We start from the raw sequence: 19,094 nt of genomic DNA, 5'->3' as shown, positions 1-19,094 counted from the left end.
GCTCACACCTCAGCCTGTCCAACCTCCACATCCTCTGTACCTTGTCCTCCAGCATCGAGGCACCAGGCTGGGCCATGTGCAGGAGCCTTCTGGACCAGAGCCCTCCTGGGCTTCACAGCTCATCAGTGCTGCTCAGCGGGCTCTGCCCCCACGCGCCGGGCAGGGAGAAGCCCGGCTCCCCGAGGGCTCACCCTGCTCTGCAGCAGGGCCAGCGCAGGCAGCTGAGGGGGGTGTAACGGGACCCCTCCGCTCACTGGATCCTGCTGCTCTGTGCAGGCGATGCGAGCTCAGGGCTAGCCCCCAGCCAGGCAGAGCAGGGCCCCTGGCACCCCTAGCTCCAGCGGGCGGCATGGGGCAGCCACTTGCCCCTCCTAACCGACACCTGTCCCGGGCCTGGCCGCTGCGTGGGAGAACCCAGAGCCAAGCCTGGGCCGGGCCAGCCCAGCCCAGCCGGCACCTGCTGCGCAAACCCCACAGGCCGGGCCCAGTGTGGCCTTGCCAATAACTGGACCCTTGAGGCCCCACCCTTTCCCACCAAGGTCCTGCCCCCCACGCTCCGTCTCTCATTGGATCCCCCAAGGAGCCCACCTGGCAGCTGCAGGTAAGAGAGGCCCAGGCTGAGCAGGGGCTGGTGCAGGTTGATGGCCAGAAACTGGGCCCCTGGCCACCCTAAATGGCACCTGGGCATAGAAGCCAAAACCTGGCCAGGTGGCAGCTCTCCCTGCCCATCCCCATTGTCCCCTGGCCTGGACCCCACCCCCCAGGCACTCGCTGCTGCACAGCAGCAGGGGCGGAAGGACGTGCCTGCAGGCACCAGGAGACAGGCCACAGCATGGGCAGGACAGAGCCCCTCGTCCCTCCCCAGCCCAGGCTGAGTGGAGCAAGCCCTGCTCGGTGTTTGCAGACATTAGGGGTGGGGGGCAAAGCCCTGCTCGGTGTTTGCAGAAATTAGGGGTGGGGGGCAAAGCCCGGCTCGGTGTTTGCAGACATTAGGGGTGGGGGGCAAAGCCCACCCAGCCTAGGCCCACAGCTGGCAAGAGTTACGGACGCGGTGCCTCCCCCAGCCTGTGGTAACTAGACTTCCTATTCGAAATCCAGAAAACTGGTGACCACCTGCGTTTGGAGCCAGGCTGCTGTCACCCACGCCGAGCGGAACTGTACAGCTCAAGGGTCCTGCATTCCTGGGCCAGACCCACACCTGGCCCCCATTTGTAAAGTCATCCCGCAGGGCCAAGTCCCAGCCCTACAAGCATGCGGCATAAGGGATGTTTTCTGGGCTTGCCTGTGCCTGGCTTCCTCCCAGAGCCAGCCAGCCACGGCCCCCTCTGCACGGCTGTGTTGCCTGCCCCCCAGGGAACAGAGGGGAGCTGCATTCAGCCACCACCCACCTTTCTCTAGGCTGCAAACTTGGATCCTGAAAACAAGTTGTAATAATGCCCCCCTGTTCTCCCACAGTCACCTGACTCCACGGTTCAGGGGTTACTCCAGCTGCAGCTAATGTTCCTGGTTTACCCCATTACTTGAAAACCACCAACGGCTTCATTTTGCTTGTGCACAACCTGTGCCATTCATGGATGCAGGTCACCAGCTCCCACCACCTGCCCATCTTTAAAGGGACAAGAGCCACTGAAACAAAACATAACTTTTGCCGTTGCTTCTTAAGTATGCGCGTTACACACAGAATCGTTGTCCTTCGTTCCAGCCTAGCTGGGTGCTTGGATGCACTTTTTTAATGAAAGCTTGGTTGCCCCTCGGGATCAGGGTCACAGGCCAGCCCATCAGCGAGCACCAGGAGCGGGGGACTCTGCGAAGCTGCAGACAGGGCCAAAGAGAGCCATTGGTTGGCGTTTCGTTTACTAGGCTCCACGCTGGCAGGTGTGGGACTGAATGGGAGCTGGCCTGAGAAAGGGCCTGCTGCACCCTGCCAGCCACAGGCGGGTGCCCAGCCATGGCTGCGGCCACTCTTCCACAGGGCGCTAGCCTTCATCCAGGCTAGGGCTTGTTCTTCCTGGCAGAGCTTTCTACCAACCCTACCCAGGTGCAGGCTACAGCCTGGGCCTAGAACAGCTGCAGCTTCCCTAGCCCAGCCAGGAGCTCAGAGCCACGCTCCAGCCCGCTCGGGAGCAGAACCATGCAAGGACAGAGGTGCCTATCCCACCACGGGGCTTGGGAGAGGAAAGTGTGAGCGCTTTGAGACCCTGGTTGGAAAGAGGAAGAGAAACTCTCCTCCCCCCACACACTGGCAGGGGACAAGGAACAGCTCAGGAAACACCTGCAGCCCCCCCGCCCCCAGAGCCAAGGTGCAGCCCACGTTGACCAATGCCAGTGGGCAGGACCAGCCCATTGGGCCAGCCAGGCCCCTACGCTCACTGGGATGCGGAGTCCCCCGCGGCAGCCGCTCCCTCTGCACTCCACAGGGGCAGCCGCCTGCATTCCAGTCTGCTCTGTGCCTGTTCGCTGCTGCCTCGGCTGGGCAGAGTCTAGGTGCTCCGGGTTTAGTCACTGCTCATGCCAGCCCCTGCAGCACCCAGAGCCCCTCTTGCCCCCAGGAAGGCTGGGCAGCCCTCGAGATACAACACGGAGGTTTCCCAGCAGCGTGTGCAAGGGTGGGCTGGCTCCTGGCACCAGTCCCAGTGGCTGATCTGAGCTGTTCCGCGAGTAGGAGAATGCACCTTGCCCACAGCATGGGGCGGGCGGGGATGGGGAGAAGAGAGGAGGAGTCCTCCCCCTGTTCCTAGGCCCCCCACCGTGCCTTGGTGCTGCAGGGGAGGCTCGCCACTGTCACCAGAGCCAGCACTTAGTACCCTGCCGTGCAGGCCCAGACCCATGGCCCCACGAACTGACACGAACTGGGACACGAACTGAGCTCCTGAATCCACCCGGCTTTGTTTGGGTGAGTGGCACAAGAGGCTGGGGCACCGGGCCCCCCTGGGCAAAGCTCATGGCCAGGTGGCCAGCACCAGGCTGCGTTCTCTGCAGTCACTTCAGGAAGCAGACCCTGCCTGTCCCAACGCCTCGAACTAGGAACAGGGAGGAGCACGTCAGGCGAGTCCGGCTGGGTCACCGTGGGGCCGGTTCTGTTGCCAGCGGGATCTGCTGTGGTCAGAGTGAGCAGGAGTGGCTGGAGTGCAGTGCCCGCAAGTCCAGGCACCATCCCTGTGGGCCCTCCCTTTCCTACCGAGATGGCAGCTGGAGTGCAGCTGGCTGGCTCGGATCCAGGGAGGGTGCACGTGGGGATCTGCTGTCTCCGCAGCCCAGCCTCCAGCTCAGACAGGGATTCCTTGACTTAAAGCTAAAAACCCCATTGCAAGAAGTAGCGAGAGCCCTTCCGGGAGCTCCCCACCAGGTCTGGGCAGTGTCCCAGCCCTCTCTGTAGGTGGTGCAGGCTGCCAGAAGCCCTGAGCAGTCTTTGGTAGCTTTCCGAGGCAAAGAGTGTGCGATGATCCACCCCACTGGGGCCACCAATGCACGCAGCCGAGAGCGGCTCAGGGGCGGCTGGGGGTCGGGGGCCTGGCGGGGAGGTGCACGGTGTAGCAGTGAGTGCAGACACGCACTGGCTTCAGGAGGCCGTAGTGAGGGAGCGGCGCCGTGTGCTGGGAGCAGCGCGAGCAGAAGATCTGCCAGGGAAAGAAACTGAGCCATGAGTGAGGGGCGCCAAGTGGGAATCCAGCTCTGGCCCGCTGCAGGACCACCCGAGGCAGGGGCACCCCGCGCACCCAAGGGCAGCAGCGGTGAGCACTTGCCTGTTCCTGCATCCGCCAGTCCACGCAGCCCTTCCCAACATGGGCCCCACCACCCCCTCAGAGGCACTGTCAAATGGGGCTTCATTTGCCCCCTCCTCGCCGCCCCGCAGGCGTCCCCCGGGCAGGAGCCCCCAGCGCAGTCCCGCAGGGCGGAGAGCCTCCTGCCCAGAGCCGGCTGCCTACCTTCCCACAGCTGCGGCAATGGTGCCGTCGGCGGACCATGGAGAAGGGGGCCCCACACGATGTGCACCGGCTGCAGGTGCCGTCCGGCACCCACGGAGGCAGCCTGGAGATGCCTGCGGAGGGACAGGAGGAGGGCGGCTGGTGAGACGAGCCGGGCCCCGAGGAGGCGCATGAAGAAATCAAATCCTGCCGCATGCCAGCAGCAAGTGCCACCCCCAGAGCAGGGGGCGGGCAGAGCGGCTCACACGGCGACGGCCAGCCAGGCACCGCCAGCGCCTCCCCGGCTGGCTTGCTCCTCACTGCACAGGACTCAGCCACTTGCCCACCGTCACACGGGGAACTGAGCCCCTAATGACTGGGCCAGCCTGCCGCGAGTCACGAGGGAAAGGCAGCCAGAGATCCAGATCTTGTGCGAGCCCAGGGGCTGGAGCCTCACTTTGCACCAATCCTCCAGTGAGGGGGCAGCCGGGCACAGCCGGGCCTGCCCAGAGCTGGGAGGGGAGCATGCTGGAGAGGAAGGGCCTGCTCCAAGGGTTCGATACCTTTCACAGTGAGGGCATCCCAGGGGCTGGCCCTGGGCTGGAACAGGCGCTCTCGGCTTGGCCAATTAGGAGGGCGGGGCAGCACCTGGGCGTGATAAAAGCTCAAGGAGAAGTGACCCAAGGTGGGTCCCTGGGGGCAGGAGAAGGGGTTTGCTAGGGGAGGGGTGGACCTGTCTGAGGTGACCTTAACAGAACCTGGGGTCTGGCTGGGAAGAGCAGGTGCACTCAGGGAAGGGCTGGGGTAGCCGTGCGGGCAGAGGTGCAGGAGGGGAGCCTGGGGGGGGTGGCAAGCAGATGCTGGAGCCTGGTGGGTGCTACGTCGAGGGGGCGTTAAGGGCCGTGTCCCCTGACAGGAACGGGCTTGGGCCGGTTCTGCAGGGTGCAAGTGAGGTCAGTCTGCGGGGGGGGGTGAGGGAGCCGTGGGAGGGGGAGCACTCGGGGACCCGCAGGTAACTAGCCACTGGCACAGCTACTGCCGAGGGCCGGGGTGGCTCTCTCCTCACTGGAATATGTAAACCCAGCCCAGCTGTTCTCCTACCAGCCGCTCTAGACAGCCAGGAATTGCTGCGGGGCCTCTGCCCCGCCTCACACAGGAGGGCCGACCTGGTGATCACAGTGGGCCCCTGTGCCCTGATCCACAACCCAAGAGCTGCTCATGGAAACTGGAACTGTCTGGAACAGGAGGCCAGGGTGGGATCAGACCTGCGTGGTGCCAGGGTGCTGACAGCAGGGACCAAGGGAGAGTTTATTTAGTCAACAATTAGGGGCCAGCAGGGACCCCAGTCACACCCTACCCCTCTTACCGTCTCCGTGCCTGGTCCTGTTCCCCTCCCTGTGGCTGGAGCACAGAGCACAGTCTGCCAAGGGGGAAGCTTCTCCCGCTTCTTCCTCCTCTGGGGTGCAAGGGGAAGCGTCAGCACCATGCACACAGGAGCTGTTCGCAGCAGGGAGGGGCTGGTTTCTGCTGCTCAGCTCCCTGCTTCGCAACCCAGCAGCATGCCAGCAGGCGCACGCCCCACGGGCAGAGGGGCTGGGGCCCCACAGCACAAGGCGATGCTGCTTGTAGCCCGCAGTGTGTGGGCTGGTGCTGCACATCGGCTCCCAGACAGTCCAGCAGCTTTACATGCCAGCCACTTGCTCCATGGCAATTGCTCTGCCCCATCAGGGCGGTCCCCTGTACCACAGCGTGGGGTGTACTTTGTATGGGGTGCTGCCTAAGCCGTGTGCTTGGCCATCGCGCCTCCCCAGCCCTGGACCCTCCCCAGGGGCAGATTTGGGAGCCAGCATCATGCAAGGGGCTCCCTGCTTGGCACTGCCACTAACCAGCAAGTGACAGAAAAGACCGATGGGAGGAGCATCTTCTGGGCCAGCCCCACAGCCACCCCCTCCCGAGAGACTGCAGCTGACGGAGCAGGAGGATCACTCACGGCCGGTATCTGTCCCCACCGGAGCCTCGGGCTGGGACGTCACGATGTGGAACACCGTCTTCAGGATGCTCCGCAGGTCGCTGGCGAAGTTGGTCTGCAGCTGGTCTGCCACCCCTGCCCGAGAGAGAGCAGCAGCGTCAGGGCCCAGGGGCCTGCAGCTGCCCCCCGAGAGGGGCTCTGCCAGAGTGCTGGTGGCTTGGCCCGCAGGGTGAGATTCAGACAGCGCCAAAGGACTCTGCACTAATGACTCGGTCTGGGGCTGGCCATCACTGTGTCTGCAGGCAGTTCAGGGGGGGTTAGCCCCACGCTCAGCATGGGGTGACCTACGGAGACACCAGCGTCCCCTAGACGACAACGGACTTTATAGGGACGTCAGTGAGGTGCTTGCAGAGCTCGGCTCCTCCAGGCCCGCAGACCCCCCCTCGGGGCTCTGGCCGAGGATGCAGCCTGGAGAGACTGCAGATCCCGCAGCAAAGCTCAGGCTTAAGCCAAGCGTTGGGAGGCAGTGCCGGGTGGGACATGTAGCCTCCACGGCACTCTTGTGCAGATAGGCGGAGCCGCTGTTTTGGGCAGCGTGACCCTCCGGCTCGGTCCTGGGCTGGGCAGCCTGGGCACAGGCACCAGGCCGGTGCTGGCACTCGGCCTGCCGTGTCCGCTTGTGCCCAGCGGCTGGGAGCATGGGTGCATGCCCCCGCCTCCCCCTGCCCTGTTCCAGAACCGCTCCAGTTCCTATGGGCCCAGCTAGCTCCACGCTGCTGCGGCTCCCTCTGTCCCCTTGCGGGGGCCCAGCGGGTGGTAGGACAGTGCCCTCTGATGAGCCGCTGCCCGCTGCCCGCTGTGGGGAAGCACCTGGAGGACGCACCTCCTGCAGTCACACCTGCTGGCAAGAGCCATTGCTGCCCCATGAAGAGCTGACTAGAAGCAGGTTTCTGTGCGCCTGGCACACGCTCCCCTCACAGGGCACCCCACTGCCCGCAGCGAGCCCAGGACAGCCCCGTGCCCTGGCCCCCGGCTCCCCCACTGCAGGGCGGGACAGCGCAGAGGGCCGGAGTTCTCTCCCGGCCCGCTGCGCAGAGCACATACCAGAGATGCAGACGAAGAGCGTGTGGATCATCTCCTGGGCGCTGCTGTAACGGGAGCGGAGCTCTGAGCGTGCGCCGGGCAGAACAGCCCCGGGGAGCACTCTGCCCCGGGCACTGCCTGGCTGTTGCCCCAAGGGCCTGCGCAGAAGAGAGGAGCCAGTTACACAAGAGGGCACAGGCTGGTCCCTTCCCTGCCCCCCAGACAAGCCCCCATCTGATCCGACAGCAGGGCCTTCCCTGCCTTCCTCACCCCCTGCCCCCGGCACTGCCCCTAGTTCAGACACCAGAACTGGGTTTGGTTGCCTCAGGTGACTCGTAGCCACATGGACTCTGAGGCTTGGCCTGGAGGAGGCACTGGTTTGCCCGGGGAACTGCTCGCTGGGGCCCCTGGCATGGGTATCTGCTCCAGAGCCCGATCATTCATCACCACTTACCTGCCGCTGTTGCCAGGCAGGAGCGGGGGGAGAGGCCTCGCCCACCCGTCCTGCAGGCAGGCACAGGCCTCCATGCCTCCTCCTGGCAGAGTCGGCTCCTGTGGCCTAGAAGCCACTAGTGCCAGCTGGCCACGGCCTGTGGAGCACGCCCAGGACGGCTGGCCTCTGTCCCAGGGAGGCCCCGTGCTGTCAGCGTGCCCGGCTCCCTCTGGCCTGGCGGCATGCGTCTGCAGCCGCATGTCCCTGCTGGCATTGCCAGGAACGCCCTGGTGCACAGCCTGAGCAGGCGTCCCCAGGCCCGGCGAGGCTGGCCCGGTGCAGGCCGCATCCACATCACTAGTCCTCACGCTCAGGGGCCTTTCGGGGAGAGGGTCCGAGCCCGGGGGCACTGGCTCCTTTGCCTCCTCCTTGCCCTTTTGTGGGGCTCCACTCGCAGGCCCTGGGGCTCCAGCTGTTCCGCGGCTGCAGGCCGCCGTGCGCTGGGCTCCCGCAGCAGCTGGGGGGTGCAAAGAGCAGCTGGGGGCGGGCTGCGGGGAGCACCAGGGGGCAGGGCGACGAGTGTCCGCAGCCGCTTCGCCCCTGGGCTCAGGACCGGCTGCGCTGCAAGGACCCTCCGATTCGGCAGCACACAGGGTCTTCTCCAGCAGGGCGAGCTCCTCCTCCGAGAGCACCCGCAGCAGGTCCCTGCCGGAGATGGGCATGAGACCTTCCCAGGCTGGGCCTCCCTCTGCCCTCCCACAGCTGGGGGGCCGGGCCGGGCGGGAGGGGAGCAAGGGCAGCTCCATGCCACCGGGCACCTGGGGCCCCACCGCAGCTTGAGCTGGGCCCCTCCCAGGCACCAGCGCCAGGAGCGCGCCGGCGAGGCAGTCTGTGCCGGGCCAGGGGTCGTGCTGCCAAAGGGCACCGCACCCCTGCTTTATAAACCCCACTGGAGCCCCTGTGCTCCCCTCTGCCCAGCCCCCCCCGCCCCACAGCGCTCCCCTTCCCCCTCCCCACTGCCCAGCCCTCCCCCTCCCCACCCTGCTCCCCACTGCCCAGCCATCCTCCACCCCCCGGCGCTCCCCCTCCCCACCCTACTCCCCACTGCCTAGCCCTCCCCCAGCCCACGGCGCTCCCCTTCCCCCTCCCCACCGCCCAGCCCTCCTAGGCCCCACGGTGCTCCCCCTCCTCAACCTGCTCCCCACTGCCCAGCCCTCCGCCGCCCCACAGCGCTCCCCTTCCCCCTCCCTACTGCCCAGCCCTCCCCCTCCCCCGGGCGCTCCCCCTCCCCTGCCCCATGGCTGCCCCCCACGGCCCAGTGCACCTACCTGATGTTTTTCAGCATGCTGCGAAAGGGTCTGAAGAGCCTGGACGTCTCCTCGGGCCTCCGCTCCAGGCCCAGGGGCCCCTCAGGATAGATGAGGAGCCCACTGCATGCAGGGAGAGGGGGCAGCCCCATCAGCTCCGCCCTGGGCTGCCCCCTCCCAAAGCAAACCCTGGCTCTCGATCTGGGGCTCCAAACCGGAGGACACCAGCCTCCCACCAGCCGCTGGCCAGTGCCCAGGCCAGGGGCGCAGCCAAAGGCTCAGCGAGTGGCTGGAAGGGGCAAGGGGTGGTGCAGGCCCTGTGGTTGGGAAGCGGTTCCAGGTCCCCCAGGGACACACCCGGGGCAGCTGAGCTCACGGGGAGAGGGGCTCAGCCCCAGGCGCCCGCAGGCCAGTGACCCTTCTGCAGCAGCAGGGCGAGGAAGTGCCCTGTCCCGGGGCAGCTGCACTGCCTGGCGCCCAGCGAGGGGGGAGAGCGGGAGCCAGCCCAGGGCAGAGGAGAAGAGCTGGGGCAGCTTGGAGTCGGGCAGCCACTGCCCCACCCCGGGGAACTCCTGGGCCACAGCTCCGGAAGCCCAGTGCGTGGGGGGATGCCTGGCTCCACACCACCCTGGCTCGTGCAGCCTCAGCCCCCCAGCACGGAGCTGCCCACTCACCTGATGATGGCCAGGCGGGGGATGGTGAACATCAGCAGCGGCTCGCACCCGTCAATCATGTCCTGGCTCAGGTAGCCGAGTTTCAGGGCTCTGCTCAGGGAGGGCAGAGACAGGCTGGGACCACGGGCTTCGTGCCAAAGAGCAGCAGCTGTTGCTTTAAGCCAGGCCCGGCAGGCAGGCTGGGGCCCAGTGAACCTGATGCCCCCTGGTTCCCCGGCAGGCAGGCTGGGGGCCAGTGAACCTGATGCCCCCTGGTTCCCCAGCAGGCTTGCTGGGGGCGCCCCAGGAACGCTCTGTGAGCGTGACCCCAAGGCAGCAGCCGGGGGGCTGGGGACAGTCTCTGCCCCACATTGTGGCAGTCCAAGCAGCCGGCCTCCAGGAACGGCCAGGGGGACGCTCCAGCGTCCAGGAATCTGGCTCACGGAGCGGCGCAGGTGAGAGCTCCCCGCCCACCAAGGAGTGGGGAGCTGGGGTGTCCCCACTCCTGCATCGAATGGCATTCAGCTCCCATTCACCACCGGTGAATCCAGCAGCCCCTGCATAAGCTTCAGGGGAACTATACCCCAAAGTAGGAGGGGGGGCGGAATTAGCAATTCTTGCCCAGGGCCTCTCCCCTCAGGGTGCCCTGCCAGCCACACAGCCCCTCACCTCTCCACTGTCTCACAGAAGAGTACCACGATCTCCTGCTGCTTGTAGAGCTCCTCCGGGGACTTCACCGAGACCAGCAAGGACACGTAGCTACAAGAGACAGGCCAGCCATGAATCCCAGCCCTGTCCTGCTTCCCAGGGCACCCAGCGGGGTGCCATGGAACGCTCTGGCCTGGAGCGAGGGGCCCAGATTGTGCCCAGGGGGCTCCTGACAGCAGATCTAGCCCTGCTTGGCTCCCTCCAGAGTGGCTTGTCCCGGAGGATGCCCTTTGTCACAGCCCCCGCACTACGAAGGACAAGCAGCTACCGACATTCTGCACCCGCCACGCCCAGCCTGGCGCTCTCTGGGCTGCTGGGGAATGGCCGGGGCGGTGGCGGAGGCTGCTGGCCTGCCCTGCCCCAATGCTTGCACCTGGCCTCTGCAGCCAAGCTGAGTTCTGCGCCTGGCACGTACCGGAGTTCAAATTCAGCGAAGAGCGTGTCAAACCGGATCAGCGCCATACGCACGGGCTCTGAGCAGGGGCTGGCCTGGCTCAGGCTCTGCTCCCGCAGCACTTTCCGCACCAGCTGCAAGCTGCACACCAGGTTCTTGGCCAGGGGACGCAGCTGCAGCCCGTCCGCTTCCTCCAGCTCCAGGACGGTGCCCGCCACCAGACACTGTGGAGAGCACACGAGCCGCTCACGGAGCCAGCCCAGCGCAGCCCCTCCCCTGCCCACCTAGCCGAATCCCACCACCCCGAGAGCACGTGACAGGAGTCGTGGGCTCAGCACGGGCCCAGGGGCCAGGCAGCCTCCTTGGAGTTGGGCACGGCACGTGGTCTGCTTGGGCGGATACCAGGGCTGGACAGCTGGGCGTGGGGGGGGGCACTTGCATGGCACCTCCCCTCAAGGTATCTGGGGAGAGCAGGTGTTTTTAGCCCCTGGCTCTCCTGGGTGCAATCCAGTCTAGCATGAGGGAGACCGTACAAAGGATCCTGGCACCCTTCCTGCGCCCCCAAAAGGGGGTTCTGAGGCTCCAGACAGCTCCAGGAAGTGCATTTCCTGGAAGGACTGGGGTAGGGGAGCTCCCGGACTGCTCCCTGGGAATCACCGCAGGCTGACCTCAGCCGCAAACAGCACGTGGTTCCCCAGATTGTCCACCAGCAGCTCCTCCGGGAACTTGGCGAGGTAGTCACGGCAGTGCCTCTCCTTGGGGATGCACTCGTTCATGAGCTGCTCGATGAGGGTCAGCAGGTGAGCCTGGGCAGGGGAGCAGGAGGCGTCTGTTGAGATCGCTGTCCCACACACGAGGGATGCTGGTCGCTGGCGGGTCCCTGCCGAGCCATGCAGCGCGGGACAGAGCATGCACCATCTCTCCCAGCTCCTCCACCAGGGCCAGGGCCCCAGCCCTGAAGTCCCAGCCCTCCCTCCGCCCTCGCTGCGCTCCCACCCTGGACAGCAGCAGAGCCTGCTACTCCAGCTGAGGGCAGGGCACGCGCACACTCCTTGGGCCTCATGTGGGGGGCAGGGCCCTGGCTCACAGGGTACCTGGCTGAGGTGCAGCTGGTTTAGCAGCACCAAGTATTGCTGAGGGTCCGTCTCCACGTCCAGGCCATTTATTTCCATCACCACGCGGGTCACCCTCTCGTCGGCGTAGAAGAACTGGGACAGCAGCCTGGGGTCAGATCGCTGGCGAGAGACACAGGGAGAAGGGGAGCCTCTGTCAGTCACTGCGGCACCCCGAGGAGCAGAGCGCTGTGGCTCCAGCCTCCCCCAGCAGGAGCCCTGGCTGCTGGAGGGGGTGTGACGAAGTGGGACTGTTCTTAACGTTTCCTCTGAATAGTGTGGGGGTGCCTCAGTTTCCCCTACGCAGTTCTTAAGTCTCTAGGTGGTGGGGTAAGGGTGTATGATCATTGCAGAGCCCTAGAGGGCAGGTGTGTGCAGGGGTCTGGACACAGAGGATGGCCGACACCCTGTTTCCTGGCAACTGATGGCCTGGGCCCTTCCCCCCTGCAAGGTGAGAGCTAAGGGGTTGGAGAACAAAGGAATCCGGTGACTCCTGGCCCGGGAAAGGGACAAAGCCCAGAGGAGGAGGGGCTGGAGGGAGTTTCAGTTTGGGGCTGGCTGGAGATATGGAGTGAAGGGCAGACGGGGTTGTCTGGCTCACTGCCCCCAAAATGGACCCAGCTGAGGGGTCCTGTTCTCTGCACCTGCAAGCTCTGTGTTAGACCATGTTCCTGTCGTCTAATAAACCTTCTGTTTTACTGGCTGGCTGAGAGTCACGTCTGACTGCGGAGTTGGGGGGCAGGACCCTCTGGCTTCCCCAGGACCCCGCCTGGGCGGACTGGCTGTGGGAAGCGCACGGAGGGGCGGAGGAGGCTGAATGCTCCGAGGTCAGACCCAGGAAGGTGGAAGCCGGGGGAGCTGTGTGTCCTGCAGACAGGCTGCTCCCAGAGAGGAGACTTCCCCAGAGTCCTGCCTGGGTTCATGGGAAGCAGTTCCAGAGCATCGCCCGGGGACCCCGTGACAGGGGGAAGGGGACAGGCCCAGCTCCAGAGCCCTGTCCTGCTCGGCTGACGTGCTCATATTCGGCCCCAAGAGCTCGCATGGAGCCAGTACGACATGCACCACGTGGCCAGAGTGGGGGTGTCTGGGGCAGGCCAGTGAGCAGAGGAGGAGCACAGGCAGGAAGGACGGACAGCACCTGCCTCCTCCCAGCCCATCGCGCGAGGGGCCAGCACTGTGTCCTGTTCCCCGGGCCCCCCATGGGCAGGAAGAGCTTCAGGGACAGGCCGTGTGGGTCCTGGGGGGGCGGTACTCTGGGCACTGCAGCCAAGCATGTAAGCACCAGAGGCGATGCAGAGCTGGGGGCATGGGGCGAGCTTGGCTCTCCTCAGGCCAGACAGCAGCATCAGCGGCAGCATGAACCAGCCATGGGCCTCAAGCCCGAAATTCCCATGTCCTTTGGCCCCTCATTTCCCTCCCTGTTACTGGGGGGCTAGGTCATGGCATGGGGATGGGTATGGCGAGAGCACCCCCACGCCACAGAACCCGCTTGTCAAAAGGCGCTCCCGGCCCTTCGCTCAGTGCGCCAGCCAGAGACACGGGGCAGCGACCCATCCATGTTCCCCCAGAGCCGGGGACAGAACCCAGGAATCCTGGCTCCCAATACCCTGTCCGAAGAGCTAGATACAGTCTGTTGCAACATGGACTGCCAAGTGGCCCCATTATTGCCGACAGCCTGGCCAGGAGCATCCAGCTACTATCCTCGGTCAGGATCTTGCCCCCCAGGCTGCTCCCAAGTAAAGCTGTGATGCCAAGATCATCTCTAGGCAGCCTCGGGCCAGCAGAGCGGAGTGCAAAGCCGCAGGCCAAGGCTATTCCATCAGCAGGAGGCTGAGTTCAGAGCAGCCTCTAGCCCCTACCTGGCCCGGGGGTTAACATGTCCCAGGCTGTGACAAACAGCCCCCTAGGGCTCTTGGGGCTTCAGCCTTCCTCCAAGGTCTGTGGGCCCAGGAGAGCAGAATACACCAATGCTCCAAGCCACTCCTGGCCACAGCAGGCCCAAAGCAGACAGGACAGCCGGGTTCCCAGCATGGGTGCCAGCCAGAACCAGCAAATCCTCCAGAGGGGGAAGGGGTTGGGGCGTGCCTGGAGAATTCCTGCAGCTCTCCTGCTGCCAGAGGAGCCAGGAGCCCCTGCCCTGAGGGCAGCACCACAGATCCCAGCTGTCGCTGACGCTCCCAGGAACACTGATCCGTCCGTCCATCCCCCCCGAGCCCAGCAGTGGAATCTTTTCAGGGCCACCCATGACCAGCAGGGGTGCTGCAGTGGGGAGCAGAGGCTGCGCCTGCAGCGGGGTTTGGGGCAGGACTGACAGCAGGAGGGCTGCAGGCTCAGTTGAAGCTCACCTATAAACCGTAGCGAGGAGGTCTGTCCTCAGGCCACGGCACGCGCCCTTGTGAACAGCCACAGCCGTGCAGAGCTATTCAGCAACGAAGTCAGGGCCACAGCAGGCCCCCGCCTAGGGCCATGAGGTCACACAAGCCCCGGGCAGGCATGATGGAGCTAACCCGGTAAGAGGCCAAAGAGACTCAGCCATGGAGCAGGTTAGCAGCACACACCCCTGCAGCACGCCCGGCCTCTCACAAGCTTCCTCAATCCAAGCCACTCCACAATTAGCTAACCACACAGCCGCTGAACTGGGTTGTGCAGAGGCAGCTAGAGTGAGTGGACCAGGCACAGGACTGGGATACAGGAATCCTGGAGCTCTCATTTTGGTTCCACCCAAACCCCCCACTGTGGATTGTGCAAGTCCCTACCTCAGTTTCCCCAGGTGTAGAACAGGGTTAATGAGCTCAAGCTGGATCCCAGTAGGGGTGGGGCTGGACATGTGTGCATGTCACACCCAGGTACAACCGTCTGAGAAGGCAGCCTTTGTGACAGGGTGACTGCCCTCGGGAATAGTGAGGGCTAGTGGTCAGTCAGCCCCTGGCCTGGGGTGTGTCCCTTAAAGCCTGGGCCTTGTACAGAGGATGAAACGCGGAGGAGGGTAGAGCTAGGCGTGGGGAGAGCAGAAGACGGGCCCAGGGCAATCAGTCAGACTTGGGGAAAGCCCAGGCTGCTGTCCCTTTAAGGTCCTGGGACCAGAAGCCTTGTAGAGTGGCTGGGAGCAGAGCGTGTGTCCACATGCTGTCGCTGGGGTGATGCGTCGCTCCCGCAAGGTATCCAGGGACCACGGCGTGGACAGGAGAAGAGAGCCCTGCAGCTCCTCTTTCCCCACCACACACACACGGCTCCCGGGGCCGTGCACACAATGGGGTCACCTGGCGCTAAGACCCTCACTCCTGCACCTCTTGCGCGGGACCACCTCGCCTCTGCAAAGCCCCCAAACCTACTGTAACGCTGCCAGTGGGCGAGGGGCAGCATCCCCGTCCTGCTTCGCCCCGTGTGGGAGAGAGCCGCAGACCACAGGAGCCGCTCTGGGAGGGGCCGGTTAGACTGATCAGGGACAGCAAGAGAGCCCCTCTGGGCCTCAAAGCATCGCTCTGGAGAAGGCAAACAGCCTACTGCAGCCTGCTAGCAACGCAGCCCCCGTCCCCCGTGGGGAAAAGCAGAGAGAAGCCTGGACAGTGGCCACTAGCCACCTGCAGCTCTTCCCTTCACCCGGAAGCCACCCCTCCCGCCCTCAGGAGGGCACCTTGCAGCCGAGCAGTCGGTTGCCTTTCCTCAGCAGAGTCTAACATCAGCCCACAGCACGGCCTGGATCCACCTGCCGAGCTGCCCGTGGACACACCCTGCCTCCAGCCCCTCTGCTTCCCAGTCGCCCAGGACTCTCTGGCGTAAGCACACAGGGCCCACCTGGGGCTGGCCATGGGGAATCCCAGCCTGGGCCTTCCCTATGGCTTTCCTCCAGGGAAAGTTGAAGTGGCAGGGCCCGGCTCTCAGCTAGGTTGGCTGTGCCCTCCTGTTCCTTCCCCCAGCCCCCCGCAGAGAGAGACGCAGCTCCTGGCACTGGGTCACCCCCCGAGCCGGGCCTCAGGGCCAAGACAGGGATCTTCCCTCCTGGGCCTTGCTTGGCCCCGTTCCAGTCTAGGTGTCAGCACCCCGAGCGCCAGGCCCCACCCCGTCCCGTTCCCCTTCCTGGATGCGGGAAGAGAACCCCCCGCCCACATGTGGCCTTTTTTAAGCCGGAGTGGAAGGCCTGGGACTCCTGTAAACAGCTCAGCCTGTTGACACCCTTCAGGCAAGTGTAGGCTGTGGCCGTGGCCCTCCCCCACCCGCCTTAGTCACCTCTTGCACCCGTCTTCCCCACAGCTCTGGCCCAGCCCAGGCCCGGGGCCCAGCCCCGCTGGCAGAGCAGCAGGGGCAGTAAGAGTGGGCCGGTTCTCGCCCCGGCCAGACCCCGTGGACGCTGTCCAGCCCCTGGAGCGTGAACTGTGCTGAGCCACCCCCCAGCCTAAGCCCCTCTTCTGGGGACGGAGGGAAGGAGCTGCAGGGCGCCTACAGAGCTAGGCAGGCCAGGGGTGTCCCTGGGAACACACAGGGGCCAGGCCCCAGGAGTCGATGGGACACTTCCACCCTCTCTGCCCTGCACAGCGGGCGGGGGCTGCCCGGAGCGCCAGGCATGGGGAGAGGCTGGACAGCAGCACCCAGGGCAAGCGGACAGGTTCCTCAGCAGTGCCAGGTGCAGGGACAGCCTAGGTGCCTGGTTCAGACCGGGGCCCTTACACCAGGGAGCCGTGGGGCCACTCTCCAGTGCCGACAGGCTCCTGCAAGGGGGCTGCAGCGCTTCCTGGCCAGGGCAGGGGGGCACTGTGCCACAGGGCAAAACTTGGGGCAAAGGGCCCTAGAGCCAAGCCCCCCCGCCAGCACTGCCAGTCCAGGCTGTCCCCCTCCACCTCAGAGAATCGCTGCCAGCGACAGGGGCAACCCACCCCTCATCTGATCCTTGGCTTGGCTGCTCCACAGCCCCCCAGGACCCAGGGATGAGTTCCCTGCCATCCCTGGGGAGAGCACGGGGCAGGGTACTGGGGCAGGGGATTCCTGCCAGCACCCGAGGGGGCAGATGGGAGTCCCGGGGGGTGGGACAGGGGGTCTCTGAGAACCCCCCTGGGGGGGCAGAGGGGAGTCCCAGAAGGTGGGGGTGGGAGAGGGGGTCTCTAGCAGCTCCGCGGGGGGCAGAGGGGAGTCCCGGGAGGTGGGGGTGGGACAGGGGGTCTCTGGCAGCCCCCCCGGGGGCAGATGGGATTCCCGGGGGGTGGGACAGGGGGTCTCTAGCAGCTCCCCGGGTGAAAGAGGGGAGTCCCGGCGGGTGGGGGTGGGACGGGGGTCTCTGGCAGCCCCCCCGGGGGGCAGAGGGGAGTCCCGGCGGGTGGGGGTGGGACGGGGGTCTCTGGCAGCCCCCCCGGGGGGCAGAGGGGAGTCCCGGCGGGTGGGGGTGGGACGGGGGTCTCTGGCAGCCCCCCGGGGGCAGAGGGGAGTCCCGGCGGGTGGGGGTGGGAAGGGGGGTCTCTGGCAGGGGGAACTGGGGTCTCACCTTGGGCCGGTGCAGCCACTTCCTGACGGCCGCGGGCAGCATGGCGAGAGCGCGGCGGGAGCGCAGCGCCCGGTCCCGGACTCCCGGCTCCCCGCCGCCGCCGCCCGCACGGGGCGGGCCCGCAGCTGGCACCGCCCGGACGGGGAACAGGGGCGGTGCCTGCCGGGGCCAGCCCGAGCCCAGCGCCCACCGCCCCCGATTTCTCTCCCTTTTGAAAGTGCCCCTGGCAGGTCAAATTCTCCTTCAGCCCCGCATGGGGCGGGCGGTCTGGCCCCGCGTGCACCGCGCGGAAGGGACGTGCCCCAAACTCACACTGTGGCAGGTCTGGAATAGAACCCAGGAGTCCTGGCTCCCTCCCCTCCCCCCCAACCACTAGACCCGCTCCCCTCCCAGGGCCAGGGCTAGAACTCAGGACTCCCGGCTTCCAGCCCCCCCTTGCCCCAGAGACAGGAGGAGAACCCACCCCCTTTGTGCATTACACCACCAGGGCAGGGCGTCCCAGGCGTGCCCCTGCGTGTCTCTGCATGCCAAGGCACTGACACCAGAGACAGGCCGTTCCCTGGCTGGGCTGGGCCAGGGGGCCCGGGAATGGGTGCTGGGGGCAGGATGCATGAGGCCATGCATGTGGCGTGGGACGTGTCCCAAGGGACAGAGCCTGCCTCAGACTGACCCACGGAGGAGTGTTTGGAAGGGTCCCAAAGGACGGCCGCGGAGGAGATGGAGGCTGGCAGGCAGGGCCCCAGACACCCCCACACCCAGAGTCACTGGCTGCTTGCCCTTGGGGGACAGGGAGCAGTGGGGGGGCTGGCTAGGCTGCCGCCAGCAGGGTGGCCGGGGTTTCCTGGGTTCTGCGTAACCGCAGGGTAGCTGGAGAGGGGATTTCACTCCTGAGCCACAGTCTAGTCATGTCTGTTATTCATGGAGTCGTCTGGCCCCAGCCCTGCTCCCAGCCTGTCCAACAGTCATAACCACCGTCCCTTCCGTGGCAATAGCCTCACCCCTGCTTGGGTCTGCGGGGACTGAGCCAGAGGACTCGGAGTGTCTCCCCGCCCCCCGGTCACTTGGGTTTGTGTGGAGCCAAGTCTGCAATGGCCCACAGCAGCAGCAGGGACCCCCACAGTGCTCTGCCCAGATCCCTCTTGCACTGTGAGGAGTGAGCCTGGCTGGGGTAGCTGCCCTGTACCTTTAACTAGATGGGAGACAGCCCCTGGGCAGGGCTGAGTGTTGCAATGGGCTGGACTGTAGCCCAGAGCAGTTGTTTGGTTTTCTGAAGTTTGTCAGGACTCGCTGAGCCAGGCAGAACTCTGAGCCAGGCAGAACTCGTTCATCCCAGCATGGGCCATGGGTGCAGCCAAGCCAGGGATGCCTCTGACACCAGCTGGTGGCTCCAAGAGCAAGAATGTGATTAAGCTGCAGTGAGCCATGTGCTGGTCCTGCATGCAAGTGCCACTCCTGGGAGGCAAGGACGGCTCCTGGCCCCGCTTGGGTCTTTGCACCACAGCACACCAGGAAGGCCTCCCTTCCTGCCAGCCTCTGGCACCAGCTGTGACAGGGAGGGTGCCTTGCAAGTACGTATAAGTGCTCTTAAGGACATTGGTGCCCTGCTAGTAGGAGACTGCCTCCTTCGGAGGCCATGCAGCCTAGAGTCTCTGTGCAAGAGCGTAAGAACAGCCAGACTGGGGCAGCCCAATGGTCCAACCAGCCCTGTGTCCTGTCTGCCAACAGCGGCCAGTGCCAGGTGCTTCAGAGGGAGTGAGCAGAACAGGGCGATTATCGAGTGATCCAGGGCTTAAATTCAGCCGGAGCTGTCTGGAGCTGAGCTCTGGTAAATATTTTCAAAACCCCTGGAGTTTTTATAGCATGTTTGGGGCAGGGGATATGTGGGGGCTCCGGGAAATACTCTATAAGAATTTAAGCCCTGGAGTGATCCATCCTGGTCAGCCACTGCCAGCTTCTGGCAAACATTAGTTAGCCACACTCAGAGCATGGGATTGTGTCTCTGCCCATCCTGGCTAACAGCCATTGATGGACCCATCCTCCATGAATTTATCTAGCTC

The 19,094-nt window shown here is 65.3% G+C and overlaps 1 protein-coding gene across 4 annotated transcripts; it reads right to left on the bottom strand.

Annotated features, from left to right (window-relative positions):
- Positions 1–1,615: 1,615 nt before the first annotated feature.
- Positions 1,616–18,213, bottom strand: LOC102929402 (lateral signaling target protein 2 homolog). Of its 4 annotated transcripts, none has more exons than XM_043521240.1 (13): positions 18,099–18,213; positions 11,547–11,687; positions 11,121–11,258; positions 10,474–10,676; positions 10,020–10,109; positions 9,372–9,461; positions 8,719–8,820; positions 7,412–8,095; positions 6,979–7,115; positions 5,896–6,009; positions 5,272–5,359; positions 3,927–4,039; positions 1,616–3,617 (listed from the first exon to the last, which is right to left on the bottom strand). In XM_043521240.1, the coding sequence occupies exons 2-13, from the start codon at positions 11,622–11,624 to the stop codon at positions 3,175–3,177; spliced, it is 2,280 nt and encodes a 759-aa protein (XP_043377175.1). In that variant the 5' UTR covers positions 11,625–11,687; positions 18,099–18,213; the 3' UTR covers positions 1,616–3,174. The 4 variants fall into 4 exon arrangements, with proteins under 4 accessions (XP_043377175.1, XP_043377176.1, XP_037763430.1 ...); XM_043521241.1 differs by lacking the exon at positions 18,099–18,213 and adding an exon at positions 17,038–17,403 and having other exon boundaries at positions 1,616–1,812; positions 5,272–5,361; XM_037907502.2 differs by lacking the exon at positions 18,099–18,213 and adding an exon at positions 17,038–17,401 and having other exon boundaries at positions 5,272–5,361.
- Positions 18,214–19,094: the final 881 nt, after the last annotated feature.

This window comes from Chelonia mydas, chromosome 8 (assembly GCF_015237465.2).
Source record: "Chelonia mydas isolate rCheMyd1 chromosome 8, rCheMyd1.pri.v2, whole genome shotgun sequence".
NCBI classification, from domain to species: Eukaryota; Metazoa; Chordata; order Testudines; family Cheloniidae; genus Chelonia; species Chelonia mydas.
This window is presented reverse-complemented; position numbering and strand designations above follow the sequence as displayed.

Excerpts from the sequence above, each read along its gene's own strand:
- LOC102929402 (XM_043521240.1), bottom strand. The coding sequence starts at position 11,624 with ATGGAAATAAATGGCCTGGACGTGGAGACGGACCCTCAGCAATACTTG. Across the intron at positions 8,821-9,371 it reads CCCCGCCTGGCCATCATCAG|TGGGCTCCTCATCTATCCTG; the intron begins GTGAGTGGGCAG and ends CCCTGCATGCAG. Across the intron at positions 6,010-6,978 it reads GCTCTTCGTCTGCATCTCTG|GGGTGGCAGACCAGCTGCAG; the intron begins GTATGTGCTCTG and ends TCTCTCGGGCAG.